The following is a 14,074-nucleotide window of genomic DNA, read 5'->3' on the forward strand; positions in this document are numbered from 1 at the left end:
GTAGTAAAAAAAGACAAAAATACCCCTATTAGTATGGTGTAATATAAAAGTAATGACATTTGTGTAATATATTGTAAGTTGAAAAGGTATTTATTATGTTAAGTAGGTAGTACAATTACTAAATTAGGAAATAGTAACCTTGTTTTGAGACGGACGAAAATGAAAAATGGTAATCTTTTAACGGGACTGTGGGAGTAATATTTTTATTTTAATTGTATTACTTAGTTATTTTAATTGTAATATATAATTATTTTTATTAATACACTTTTTAATTATTTAGTAATTATACTTTACCTAAATTCTTATATTATATTTACGGTAATATAAACAATTTATCAGGGACTGAAGGAGTATATAATTTAAAATATATATTAAAAAAACTAATTTAATTAAAATCTAAAAAATTGTAAATTATAAAATTTAAAATATATATAATTATTTTTCAAAAGATAAGATGAAGAAAATATAAGGAATAAATCAAAATTATGTAGGACGAAGGTAATAAAAAATCGAAACCATCTTAGTATAAACAATTAGCTTCATCAAACCACAAAACATAATTAATTACACCATTAACAACTAATTACATCTCTAATCTGCCTCCTGCAATCCTCCCAGAACAATCGACCCCACAAACAGCCCGGCGGCGCCGGCCGCCAGAACCCCGGCGATCAGAGCCTGCGCCGCCACCAGCGCCACCGAGTCATCCGGAATCACCACCACCGTGACAATAGCCGCCACCAGAACCGGCAGCGCCGCCGACGCCAGCAGCGACGGCGACGACCCCGCCGCCGATTCTAGGAGGCTGAGCAGGCCGAGATCCTCCGCCTTGGACAGCAGGCCGAGCTTCTCGATCGCCGACAGCGTCACGCCGAGCTCCTCCGCCTTCGTCAGCAGCCCCGCCTTCTCGACGGTGCTCAGAACCTTCCGCTTCTCCAGAGTCTTGAAAACGTCGACTTCCTGATCCTCCGCCCCCTCGTAGAATATTCCGGGCCCGAACCACTGCTTCTTCCAGTTCGAGTCGTACCGGTTCACCTACAGAAAAAAAACCGCCGCCGGTTTTGGGTCAGGTCCGGCCGGGCCGGGCTGGGGAGTTAATGGGGGAAATTGAAGGAGGGATTTTGATTGAGTACCTTCTTCTTGGGCAACGCTGCCATGGCGAGGGATCGGGGAGGACACGGGCGGCGGCGGGAGAGCCGCGGCGGCGTTTCCGGCGGGGTTTGGAGGTAATGGGCGGCAGTCGTCGGCACCGCCATGGGAGTGGAATTGGGAGGTGTGACTGAATTTGGGAAGGGTTTCTGCGGCGGAGGTTTGCTGTGAGAGAATTGTGTGTTTTTTGCTAAATCTTTAATTCGACCAATCAGAGCTCTGCATATTCTATCGGGAAGGAGTGCCTGAGTTTCCAAAGGTGTGAAATGTCGATTATGCCCTTCACTCCAATGTAACCAATGCCCGTAATTTCAAATTTGAATGGTGTTTGGATTTGATTTTAGAGTTCACCAAAAAAAATTAAGGGTGTGTTTGTCTGGAAGTTTAGATTTTGAGTTGGGATTTGAATAGTAAAAATTTTAAATTTGAATAGTTGTATAATGTGATATAAATAGGTATTGATGTGATGTTTTGAATGTAAAATTGATTTTTAATATAATATAAAAAATAAAAAATATGTATTTAATTTGATGTTTTTGGGAGAAAAAATAGAATGAATAATGAAAATCTAATCCAATGTCCAAACAAACACACCCTAAATAAAAAATTTTGGCATGTAATCATCTAGCTTTTTTTTTTTTTTTTTTAAAGAAAGAGACAATATAGTATTACAATGTATGTCTAGGTGTGCACAGAGTTTAAACCCATTATCTCACAGTTATAAATCTAATTTCTACACCACCAAATCAATTTTTACGAACGAATTCTAACTTTTAATCTGGTAATAAGTGGAGTGATCACTAGATCATGACAAAAAAGTTCTCACATTTTTAAATTCAACAATGGAAGTATTAATAACATAAACTGGACGGATCCATTTTCAGCACTTTGCTACTGTTGGATGAAATGATAATTATTTAATTTAATATTTCCTCAGTTTTAATTAAAACGTTAGCCTTATTTTTACTTTTGTAATTTACTTTTTACTTTTTATCATAATTATATAAAGCAGCATTTTAGTTTTTTAAAAATATTTTTACATTCACTATCAATATAATATTCGTCCCGTCTCAAAATTATAGTCTTAATTGGATTGATCACCAGATTTAAAAAATATTGATATTATATTGATAGTTGGTCAAAAGTATAGATAAAAGACTTTTGTGTCATTGTAATTGTATTAGTGTAAAAAGTAATAGCAATTGTGTAATAAAAATAAAAAAGTAGTGGTATTTTTACGGTGATATGGTTATTTATAGAAATAAAATTATTGTTTTTGGACAGACAAAAATGATAAACAAAACTATTGTATTAGGGCGGAGGGAGTACTATTATTTCTTAATTCGGTGCAAATCCCAAATGTTCATATTATTTTGGGACGAAGATAATATATACTCACTCCGTCCCAATACAATAGACTTATTTACCATTTTTGTCCGTCTCAAAACAATAATCTTATTTTCATAAATAAGTAAATAACCATATCACCGTAAAACTACTTATACTTTTTCATTTTTATTACACAATTGCCACTACTTTTTACACTAATACATTCACAAGGGCAAAAAAGTATTTTATCTCTATTTTTTACCAATTACCAATATAATATTATTAGTTAAATCTTGTGCCTAATTCAATTAAAACTGTAGTTAAGGACAGAGGGAGTATTTTATATTGTATCAAATAATTATTTAAAATTAAAATTTTACTTTTTAAAATTTTCAAATAAACACCCGTAATTTCAATATTGTCAAGAAGCCCACCCGCCCGGTCCGACTTGTTGGTGGATTATGGGCCGGGTAGCCCACTCTAAGCTTCAACCCTAAATAAACCCTATCTTCGATACGAGGATTTCTTCTGTCATCGGTTTGTGTTCACTTCGATCTTCGTTAACATTTCCATTCCTCAGGGAGTCGCTCGGTAAGCTCCTCATCAGAATTTATTTATTTATTAATTTATTTATTGATCTTGGCAGCTGAATGCTGCTTTACTTGTATTTGAAATCGTGCCGTGTCCAATTGTGAGAAGTTAAGCAGCACAAATCGAAGGCTTCATGGGTTTAGATTAATTGAATGTCCATGTCCGTGGAGCTCAAAAATTGTGCAATATCAAAATATATTTCATCCGCTATTGATTTTCCCTCTTGATTTGGCAAGAGGATTCGATAAAGGATGTACATATGCGCGCGCAGGCGCTCTGTCGTAGCTTTGATTTAGCTGAGGGAGGGTTCGTATGGGAAGTGTTTCTAAGTTCGATTGGATAAAAGTTCAAGTTTATTGTTTCTGGATTCTATGAGTGCTTTCTATGTTCTTGTTTGTGGTCTATAGGTTTTATTTTAGTTCTTGTTGTTTTTTGATAGTGATTTAATCGATATATTGTAACTAAAATTAATACTCCCTCCTTCCCATTGCCGTTTATTTCTTGCGCATAGATTTTTTTGAATATTAGTATTATAATGGATTGGAGTGAAAAAGCCGAAAATACCTCATTAGTATTGTTTAATATAAAAGTAACGAAATTTGTGTAATATAGTGTAAGTTTGAAGGGTATTTATTATGTTAGGCAGGTAGTACAATTACTAAATTAGGAAATGGTAACATTGTTTTGGGACAGACGAAAATGGAAAATGACAAACTTTCCATGGGACGGAGGGAGTAATATATTTTTCTTGTGAGCAAATAAAAATTATAGAATTTGGAACTATGAAACATTAGATTAAAAAGAAAAAATTGTCTTTCACTTAAACTACTACTTAAAATCTATGTATATCGTATAAAAATATGTACTACACTAGTATTTTACAATCAAATTTGTATTATTCTCAAATCCTAATCAAACAATGAGTTTGTTCCCTTTTGTTTTTGGATGGATGTTAGTTTATGTTGGGCACGGAAAAAAAGTGTGTTGGTAATATAAGATATAATACTCCTGCCATCCAAAAACAATAGAGACATTTGGGATGGGCACGAGAATTAAGGAATAATAATATTATATTGATAGTGGATGTAAAAGTGTTTTTAAAAAACTAAAATGTTTTTACTTTATGTAATTATTATGAAAAAGTTGGGATAGTTTTGTAAAAAATTGGAAAGTTAGGTTATAAAAAATGGAAATGAGATTATTGTTTTGGGCGGATGAAAATGGCAAAATGGGATTATTTTTTTGGGACGGAGTGAGTATTTTGTTTTGAAATGTTGGTGTTTGGGTAGATAAAATATGTATATTAAATACATTGTGTTAATGTCTGTATATTGTATATTTTTAATAATATTTATGGGGAATTGTGGCACCAAAAAATACTAAGGATGTGTTTGTCTGGGGCTTTGGATTTTAAGTTGAGATTTGAATAGTAAAAATTTTGAATTTGAATAGTTGTATGATGTGATATAGATAGGTGTTGATGTAGGGTGTGTTCGTTTGTAGGATTTTGACGAAATCTTACTATTCATCCAAAATTTTTCCCCCTAAAAACATCAAATCAAATACCTATTTTTTATTTTTTATATTATACTAAAAATCAATTTTACATTCAAAACATCAAATCAACACCTATTTATATCACATCATACAACTATTCAAATTCAAATTTTTTACTATTTAAATCCCAACTTAAAATCCAAAACCCCAAACGAACACACCCGTAATGTTTTGAATGTAAAATTGATATTTAGTATAATATAAAAAATAAAAAATATGTGTTTGATTTGATGTTTTTTGGGGGAAAAAATGGGATGAATAGTATATTTGGAGAAGAATCCCTCAAACAAACACACCCTAAATGAAAAACTATGTTTATTTGGGTTTGTTTGGTTTGGTGTTGTGTAAATAATTTGAGTTTGTGTGAAATTTGTTTGTTGTGATGTTTTGTGAGAATATATATAATGTGTTTTTATTGGGAGTTGTATGTAAAATTTGTATTGAAAAATGAAAATGGTATCTCAAACCAAATAAAATCTTTTAGTGTTGGAGAACTCAGCGATGTTAGATGATCTTGGATAATTGAAGAACTTTTGGCTCTGTCCACTTGGTGTGTGGTTTATTTGGTTTCGTATTTTAGTGTTGGATTTTGGTTTAAATAGTAGTTAGATGTCATGTTTTGGCTCCGTTAATTTTGCATAATAGTTTTAAGTTTTGGTTTAAATAGTAGTTAGTTGTGATGTTTTGCGACTAAATACTAACATCTTTATATTTCTCTCATATGTTCTTTTGTAGCATTGAGAATTATTTCTGATTCTTATTAGTATTTCATTAACCTTTTGTATTCTAAAATTGCTTCTTTGATAACTAATCTTCATTGTTCTTCATGTGATGATCTGCTCCAATTTTTGACTCTGAATTTGCTCGAATTATTGCTGTTTTGGGGAAATCTTGATTTATTCTGCTTCCCTGCTGTCCAGAAATTCCTCAAAAATGAAGAATCCCAAGGTTTTCTTCGATATATTGATTGGAAAGACAAAAGCCGGTCGTGTAGTAATGGAGCTGTTTGCTGACACCACACCAAAAACAGCCGAGAACTTCCGCGCCCTATGCACAGGAGAAAAAGGGATCGGAGCTTCCGGGAAGCCCCTACATTACAAGGGGTCGAAATTTCATCGTATAATTCCTAGTTTCATGTGTCAAGGCGGCGACTTCACTAGAGGCAACGGCACCGGAGGAGAATCAATATACGGGGCGAAATTTGACGACGAGAATTTCAACCTGAAACATACGGAACCCGGCCTCCTATCCATGGCGAATTCGGGACCAAGCACGAATGGATCACAATTTTTCATAACTACGGTGAAGACCCCTTGGCTCGACGGCAAACATGTGGTGTTTGGGAAAGTTGTCGACGGCTATAGCGTAGTGAAGGAGATGGAGCGAGTTGGTTCCTCGGCGGGATCCACTTCAGTCCCCGTTGTGATCGAAGAGTCAGGTCAGATATCGGAGAATTAATGAACCACGGATGAATAATGTTGATTTTGATTACAAAACTGAAATCGAACAAACCTTTTGTTGTTCTACACATTTGTTATGGTTGTGAATTTTGATTTGTTGGGTTGATTATTAAGTACTGTGATGTAACGTGTCCGGAAGATGACATGTCCGGCGCCTACGCCACGTCCGTGTTGAGGCCCAGACTAGCCGTCCCCTGTGTGCAACACGCTCGGGATATACTATACAGTATAAGAGAATTTTGCGGAACACGTACCTGTACCAAGATATGGGTCATTAGTCGGCCGTACAAGATAGGGGTTTGCACATATGGGACGGACTATGGACGAAAGCCAGGAGCAAGAATGTCAGCCCGTGACGGTAAGCTCTATTCTACCTCATATTTTTATGTTTTGTTTCATCTTTTTTGTTTTCTATTTTTTTTTTCTCTAAACAAGTTATATACTCTATTCATCCTATTTAGAGCATTTGTTACACATTCTTTGTTATTTTTACTATTGTTTTTCAATTTTTACTATGTTACTTTCAACAAAAAAAATATTAAAAAATAATTAAATATTATTTAAAATTTATTAATCAAATATCACGTTTTATCTGTTATGTTTAAAAATTAATTTTTTGTTATCTACTTTTTTTATATTCAATTTTTAAATTAATGGATTATATAATTCAAATTATTAAAATTTATATAAATTAATATTTAAAAGTTAAAATATTAATATAGAAATATATTACTCCCTTCGTCCCACTTCTCATGTCTACATTTTTATTTCCGTTCGTCTCACTTGAAAATGAATTATATATTTTAATCTTATTTTAAAAATTTTAATTTATAATTTTTTTAATTTTAATTATACTAATCATTTATTTTAATCTTAATTATTTTTATTTTATGATAATTATTTTCACTAATATATTTTTAATTATTTATTAATTATACCCCTCATAAATTCTTGTGTCTACAGTAAATCGAACAAAATATCCGGGGGACGGAGGAAGTATTAGACAATAAAAATATATATAGATAGATAATACTAAAAATATATAGAAATAAATAAATTATTGTAAATTTTATAAAATACTACATTCGTCCGACTCTAAGTGTGTCATTTATTTTTTGTATGTTTATCTTTGAATGCTAATTATAATATCAAAACACAGTAAAAAATTTTAAAAAAAATTATAAAAATACTTTTATTTTAACCTTAATGATAATTATTTTCACTAATACATTCTTAATTATCTACTAATTATATTTATTTTAAATTTTTATATCTACAGTGACCCAAACATCTAATGTGGACGAAGTGTAAAAATGAATGTGTTTTTGTAAAATAATTTAAAAGATATTTTTTATTAATAAAATTTTATACATAATATAAAAATAATAAATAATAAATGTATTTTAATAAATTTGTTTTTTGAGAAACATGTGTGTAATTGTTAGGAAAAAGAACACATTCTCAATAATATAAAGGTAAATTATATAACAGTTCATTATGTTTTAGCAAAAATACATAAAATATCTGTATTTTATTTATTGAATGAAACTCACCGTTAATGTAAAATTTATACGAAACACCAAAGTTGTGTAAAATTAATATTTTATTCTAAATAAATACTTAAATTAAGCGACTTTTATATAAATAAAAAGTCCAAAATATCTTAAATAGTCTTTTTTTCATAAAATAAATAAATAACTAATCGATAAATTCTTATTTTATAGTTTTTAAAACATATCATTATTTGATTTTTATAAAAATTATAAAAATAAATGATTAATCAATTATTTATTTTATTAAAAAAAATATTTAAAATATCATGCAAACTTTTCACTAACACAAATAATTTTAACAATAAATAAAATATAAAATATTTTATGCAATTTTTACTAAAATATAATAGAATATTATATAATTTAGCCGTGATTTAATACAAATAATATTTCATACCTAAGTATAAAAATACGAGAGCGTAGCTAGCGTGTATTCATCACAAATTCGTTTTTACGAAACATAAACAGAAAATGAACTACTTCGAATATGGATGAGGCTGTCGTGTCTAATTTCACGCTTTAAAACCTATCCCCATTTTCCCGACGACTTCGACGATTCAATGTTGATGGTTTCGCGCTTCAAACCCATAAAATGCCGACGAATTTCTTACTCTGAGTGCTCAGTTCGTCGGAATTAGTTAGGGTCCAATGGCGAAATTGGGAGGATTCTCTTCCAATGGCGTATTCATCTCTTCGCTCCCGATGATCACATCCGCGAGGAAATTCTGTCTGCTACCGCAAGCTACTGGTCCTTCAAAAACTCAAGTATGAGTTAACTTCTGTTTATTCCCTTTCTCTATAAATAATTTGTAAGTGCCGATGGGACTGAAATTAATTTTTTGAAATTACTTCGATGATTATTCAGAGGATAATGGAGAGTATACCTGCAGCTGAGGAAGCAGGTGGCGCCGGCGGTGCCTACTCTTACAATGCTTTGAAACGACTGGATAGCCTCTGGTCCACCATTTGTAATGATTCGGGTGTGAATTTCTGTCTGGTAACAATGTAGGTTTTACTGATTTTAATGTGATCGGGAGACCAATTTTCCTAGTTAACTTTACTTGATATATATTTTGTTAGTAGTTAGTTTAATCAAAACCCCCTTTTCGATACATAAGCTCCGTTTAGATGGAAATTTGTGAGGTTGAAAACATTTCGGAATAAGTAACAAGTTAGTATTTGATATGATTTTTGTGAATAAAGAAAAAAAAAGTATTTGAAATGATGGTTTTAAGAAAAATTAATGAAGATTAATAGTGTCTAAAAGTTTCGAAAGTGTATATGTAAACAGTGTCTTAGAATATCATTAGCCAATGCATCGATTCTAAGCAATTTTCTGAGAAGACGACCCTACTCATTATTGGATTTTGTTTTATATTCTGCGACGTAGGAAACTAGCATTAAATTTTGCAGCGTGACGACAGCTGCCAAATTTTGGAAGGAGAGATATATTGTTGCTATAATATAGTTTTAGAAAGTGCAAAGTTCATGAAAATGATATTATACCTGAATTTGGCACGGTAGTGTTGCCGGTGCTAGGTAGAGCCTCGCAGGCAAAATGGATTTGTAAGGACAAATATTTATGAATTTGGCGCATGATTTCGGTTTTAAACTCAATAGTTGATCAGAATTCTTGAGTGCATAGTTGGATAACTTGGATTAACCTGAATGTGAGATTTGATTGATTGTTCGTTACTGACTTGAAATTGATAGTTCAGCTGTCCAGGAACCAAAAAAAATGGTGTCCAATGTTTCGGGTTTATTTCGCGAATCTGAGCAAGCAGAAAAGTGCATAGACATGTTTGATGTTGTAGTATGCGGCGGAACATTAGGAATTTTCATTGCTACAGCATTGAGTTCAAAAGGGCTGCGAGTTGGGATTGTAGAGAAGAGTATCTTGAGAGGGGTATTGTAATTTATTGCTGTCTTTCTGCATCGGTAATTAAACAGAGGATCATCGTGATTTGCATCTGGTTTAATGATTGTTTGTTCTTTTGTTGTTGTACAGAGAGAACAGGAGTGGAACATATCGAGGAAAGAGCTTTTGGAGCTAGTCGACGTTGGAGTTCTTACAGAAGACGATATCTATCACATTACAGCAAACAGCTTCAATCCTGTACGAAATTTTTTTCTTGCATTGAATGCTATCTTTTTAGTGATATTTCATTCTGCAATTGTTCATGTGCTCGAAGTGAATCTCTTAGTCGAGTCTTCAAGAAAGTATGCATTTGATTCGATACTTCAACTTGGAACCACTACCACTTAAAAGTTTTATCTTCTATAATCCAAAATGTTTCGTATAAACGGTGTAGAATAGATGTGGATTTGAAGGGAAGGGTGACATTTGGGTGAACGACATTCTCAATCTTGGAATTTCGTAAGTTTACCGTATATTCAGATATCCTATGCCATAGATCACTTGTTTATTCGACTCCTCAGTCGGCTTTTTTTTTTTGTCATTTTAGGCCTGCGAAACTTATCGAAATAATGAGAGATCGTTTCACTTGTATTGGCGGCATTATCTTCGAGGGTTGCATCGTATCACATGTAACAATTTTTGAGGATGCAGCTGTAAGAATTTGTTTCGGCACCTCCCTATAGTGTTTAATATCTAGTGTATTGTAGGCCTTTATTTTCCTTATAGTGTTCGTTTCTCGCAGGTATTAGAACTAGCGGACGGGAAGATTTTGTCGGCGAGTCTCATCATCGATGCAATGGGAAACTTTTCTCCCATTGTAAGACAAGTTGAGTAAGCTTTCGAATATCAATTAACTCGACTCTTACTTAGCTATATAATCAACACAAATCAGCGTATATGTGTATATACAACACGTAGAATAAGAAAAAGTTTTCTACTCTTATAATCTTATAACCTTTTGCTTTGTTTCTGCCTGTTTTTTCTTCGTAACTTCTTCTGATGCATCCGAAATTCGACAGATTAGAAATGGAAAGAAACCAGATGGTGTTTGCCTCGTCGTTGGATCGTGTTGCCGGGGCTTTGAACAGAATTCGACTAGTGACGTAATTTATAGTAGCGCTTCGGTGAAGAAGGTCGGACGATCGGAAGCACAGTATTTCTGGGAGGTGTAATGACTTCCATTCGTCAATTGTTTCGTTTTTCGCCATTTTGTCCAATGTATATTGATATTAAACATGTGCATATTCAGGCCTTCCCGGCTGGCTCGGGTCCTCTCGAGCGAACTACATATATGTTTACCTATCTTTACCCCGAACCCGGGTGTCCCCTTTTAGAAGAGCTACTCGAAGACTATTGGGAGTTAATGCCGAAGTATCAGGTACTGTATTTTCGCGGAGATATTCACAGCCATTTACATTTTACGCGTAATGTTTTTTCATCTCATCGAATGCAACTTCACAGGGCGTGTCGCTTGAAGATCTGGAGGTCCTGAGAGTAATATTCGGCATCTTTCCTACTTACCGCGATGGGTAAAATCTGCATAACTAACATCTGTTTTTGATATCTGGTTCGATCGTATGATTGTTTGTCTTAGTTTTGTTACTGATTTCTGGTCTCTGCTGCTTCGGCCTCGCCTGGTAGTCCGTTGCCGGCAGCCTTTGATCGCGTCCTACAGGTTTCTTATCATACATCTTTCTTCCATCGATATTTTTACAATGCTCGTCTTACAAATTCCTCTTGTTACGACTGTCGTAGTTTGGTGATGCCAGCAGCATCCAGTCGCCGGTTTCCTTCGGTGGTTTTGGGAGCCTGACGAGACACCTCGGGAGATTGTCATCCGGTGCAAACTCTACATTATATCTTCCTCGTTACTTATGGTGAAAATCGAATCGGAATTAATTACTTATCCATGGAACTGATTCGCTTCCCTTTCGATGAGGTTTAAGGCATTCATGAAGCATTCGATAATGATTTTCTGGATGCGCAGAGCTTATCGTTGTTGAACCCGTACATGGTTAGTAAATGCTCGCCTTTAATTTTCTTCGAGTTCTTGCGCTTCTTAAGTTTTCGGCGTTGATCGAATCTTTCTGCAGCCCAACTTAAGCGCTTCGTGGCTGTTCCAACGAGCAATGTCAGGCAAAAGCCAGTCCGGCGTTTCGCCTACATTCGTAAACGAACTTCTATACGCCAATTTTAAGAGCATGGAGGTAGTTAAAACTCGATGTACATTGTTACAACTTCGATAATTTTTTCTTGTGTTTCTTATGTACTTCTCGAACTCGTTTCTATGTTTCAGAAACTCGGCGATCCGATTCTCAGACCTTTTCTTCAGGTTCGTCTATATTCTATGACTTCATTTCGCCTTTCGGAAAGTAGGAAAAAATGTAGATTTAATCCTACGGTACTGAATTTTAAATTTAGCGGTTAATCTTATACAGCATACGCTGTAATTATAACCAAACAAAATATGTTGTGTATAATAAAGTGCATATTCTGTTTTTTTATTTTACGTGTGCTTTCAGATAAGATTTTCCCAAATTAGCATCGTAACTCTTCTCATATATATATATTTGCCGAGAATTAATAAATAGCAAGACGACGAGGTGTTTACTTTGCAGGATGTGATACAATTTGGTCCTCTTGTGAAGACATTAGGACTAGTGATGATATCGCAACCTCTAATCATCCCGTCGATATTCAAGAAGGTAATAGTCCGCACAGCTCATTCTTGTGCGCTTTTATTTCTCGTCATTTGGTAAATTTAAACTCGTTTGACGTGGAATAAATGCAGGTTGGCCTCCCCGTTTTGATCGAATGGTCGGGACATTTTGTGATGCTCGGGATTTACACGTTTCTTTCTTCTTACATCGATCCCCTTATTAGGTAACGGGTATCCAACTATGATGTCATAATGTATTCGGCTCTGCTTATCATCAATCACTCTCACTATACATTTTGCAGGCCATTGTTGAAGACATTGCCGGCGAAGGAGCGATACGAATGGAGGCGGAAGCTCGAGGCGTGGACGTACGGATCTGGTCTCGACTATAAACTTTGATCCGAGGTATATTCAGCTTCAACGTTGTTAGATTTGTGTTCAAGACGAAGCTGTAATGAAAGTGTGAAGATGTCTGAATTATGCATACGTTAATTATACTCAGGTGTCTTTGATTGGGAGATTCGATTTTTGGATTGAGATTTGAATAGTAAAATTTTTGAATGTAAATAGTTGTATGATGTGATATAAATAGGTGTTAGACATGATGTAATGAAAAATATGTATTTTATTTGATGTTTTGGAGAAAAATTGAATAAACAGTAAAGTTTGAAGAAAATTTCGGAAACAAACACAACCTTAGTGTTCTTAGGTTAGATATGAACACCATTGTTATGTATTTTTTTTCCAATAAAAACATATACTCCATTTGTCAGGAATGAATGGTTTGTTCTTTTCGTAAAAATAAAATTATATATATTTATTTAAAAAAATTAATATATTAAAAACATTCGTTATTTTTATATTATTTACATAAATTTTTATACTTTACATAAAAAAATAAATAAAAATTCTTTCATACTATTTTACAAAACAAAATCATCCTAATTTATTTATTTTATCATTATAATCGGTATAAAATCAATCTATTCGTTTTGGGGAATTAACTTATTCATTTTTATCAATGTAATTGGTATAAAATCAATCTATTTATTTATTTTTATTAATTATGATCCTCACATAAATTTTTAGTACGACTAAAATTACTAACTTTTTAAAGATGCAATAGTCAATTTACCTACTTCTTGTACCACATAGACATAAAATATTAATATTTTAAAATTATACAAAAAAAAAAAAAAAAAATAGATAGATATGTACCGAGTGGAGGAGTTATATTTTTCATAATATATACTCCATCCGTCCCATGTATTATGGGTCTATTACTGTAGATTCGGGAATTTAGGTAATATATGATTAGTAAATAATTAAGAAGTGTATTAGTAAAAATAATTATCGTATAATAAAAATAATTGTGGATTAAGATTAAGATAAATAAATAATTTAATTAAGAGTAAAAAATTATAAAATTTAAAATGAGATTAAAGTGTATAATTATATTTCAAAAAAAGAATGGACAAATTATGTCGGACAGACAAAAATAAAAAATAGAGATAAATTATGTGAGACAAAAGGATTACAATATCTAACAATTATTTTACTAAGAAAACAACAAAATCCAAAGCAAATAAAATACTACAAAAGAACATCCCTATGCCTATGAAGACTTAAAAATTATAATAGTAATTATAATATTTCTTCCGTTCCAATTCAAATTATTTTATTTTTACTATTTTTATTTGTCCTATTTCAAAATTAATTTTTCTTATTTTAGAAAAAATAATCATATTAATACCAAAATATCTTTAATTTTTACCTAAATTAAAAATATACTATTACACATACAATTATTTATTTTATACATAAAACCAAAGAGCAAAAATTGTTATACACTTTTACT

At 32.7% G+C, this 14,074-nt stretch overlaps 3 protein-coding genes across 6 annotated transcripts; 2 read left to right on the plus strand and 1 right to left on the minus strand.

The window, feature by feature from the left end:
• Positions 1-499: 499 nt before the first annotated feature.
• LOC127241593 (uncharacterized) lies at positions 500-1,359 on the minus strand. Its single transcript, XM_051260721.1, has 2 exons — positions 1,134-1,359; positions 500-1,035 (listed from the first exon to the last, which is right to left on the minus strand). The coding sequence occupies exons 1-2, from the start codon at positions 1,254-1,256 to the stop codon at positions 592-594; spliced, it is 567 nt and encodes a 188-aa protein (XP_051116678.1). The 5' UTR covers positions 1,257-1,359; the 3' UTR covers positions 500-591.
• Positions 1,360-2,988: 1,629 nt separating this feature from the next.
• On the plus strand, positions 2,989-6,553 carry LOC127241872 (peptidyl-prolyl cis-trans isomerase CYP19-3). Its single transcript, XM_051261122.1, has 2 exons — positions 2,989-3,069; positions 5,547-6,553. The coding sequence occupies exon 2, from the start codon at positions 5,560-5,562 to the stop codon at positions 6,082-6,084; it is 525 nt and encodes a 174-aa protein (XP_051117079.1). The 5' UTR covers positions 2,989-3,069; positions 5,547-5,559; the 3' UTR covers positions 6,085-6,553.
• Positions 6,554-8,077: 1,524 nt separating this feature from the next.
• On the plus strand, positions 8,078-12,903 carry LOC127241875 (uncharacterized). Of its 4 annotated transcripts, none has more exons than XM_051261127.1 (18): positions 8,078-8,404; positions 8,505-8,644; positions 9,353-9,545; positions 9,648-9,755; positions 9,952-10,016; positions 10,105-10,210; positions 10,300-10,383; positions 10,577-10,723; positions 10,807-10,935; positions 11,019-11,086; positions 11,199-11,232; positions 11,313-11,397; positions 11,504-11,571; positions 11,651-11,764; positions 11,854-11,889; positions 12,176-12,262; positions 12,349-12,440; positions 12,519-12,903. In XM_051261127.1, exons 1-18 carry the CDS (start codon positions 8,288-8,290, stop codon positions 12,613-12,615), a joined length of 1,770 nt encoding a protein of 589 aa, XP_051117084.1. In that variant the 5' UTR covers positions 8,078-8,287; the 3' UTR covers positions 12,616-12,903. The 4 variants fall into 4 exon arrangements, with proteins under 4 accessions (XP_051117084.1, XP_051117086.1, XP_051117088.1 ...); XM_051261129.1 differs by having other exon boundaries at positions 8,079-8,404; positions 8,505-8,619; positions 9,358-9,545; XM_051261131.1 differs by lacking the exon at positions 8,078-8,404 and having other exon boundaries at positions 8,505-8,619; positions 12,519-12,902.
• The last annotated feature ends 1,171 nt before the right edge of the window (positions 12,904-14,074 follow it).

The sequence above is a fragment of the Andrographis paniculata genome, unplaced genomic scaffold, assembly GCF_009805555.1.
Source record: "Andrographis paniculata isolate CXL003 unplaced genomic scaffold, ASM980555v1 Contig83END, whole genome shotgun sequence".
Lineage (NCBI taxonomy): Eukaryota > Viridiplantae > Streptophyta > Magnoliopsida > Lamiales > Acanthaceae > Andrographis > Andrographis paniculata.

Coding starts and splice junctions, on each gene's coding strand:
- LOC127241872 (XM_051261122.1), top strand. CDS start 5,560: ATGAAGAATCCCAAGGTTTTCTTCGATATATTGATTGGAAAGACAAAA.
- LOC127241593 (XM_051260721.1), bottom strand. CDS start 1,256: ATGGCGGTGCCGACGACTGCCGCCCATTACCTCCAAACCCCGCCGGAA. Junction 1,036..1,133: donor CAGCGTTGCCCAAGAAGAAG/GTACTCAATCAA, acceptor TTTTTTCTGTAG/GTGAACCGGTACGACTCGAA.
- LOC127241875 (XM_051261127.1), top strand. CDS start 8,288: ATGGCGAAATTGGGAGGATTCTCTTCCAATGGCGTATTCATCTCTTCG. Junction 10,724..10,806: donor AAGCACAGTATTTCTGGGAG/GTGTAATGACTT, acceptor GTGCATATTCAG/GCCTTCCCGGCTGGCTCGGG. Junction 11,572..11,650: donor CGTTGTTGAACCCGTACATG/GTTAGTAAATGC, acceptor ATCTTTCTGCAG/CCCAACTTAAGCGCTTCGTG.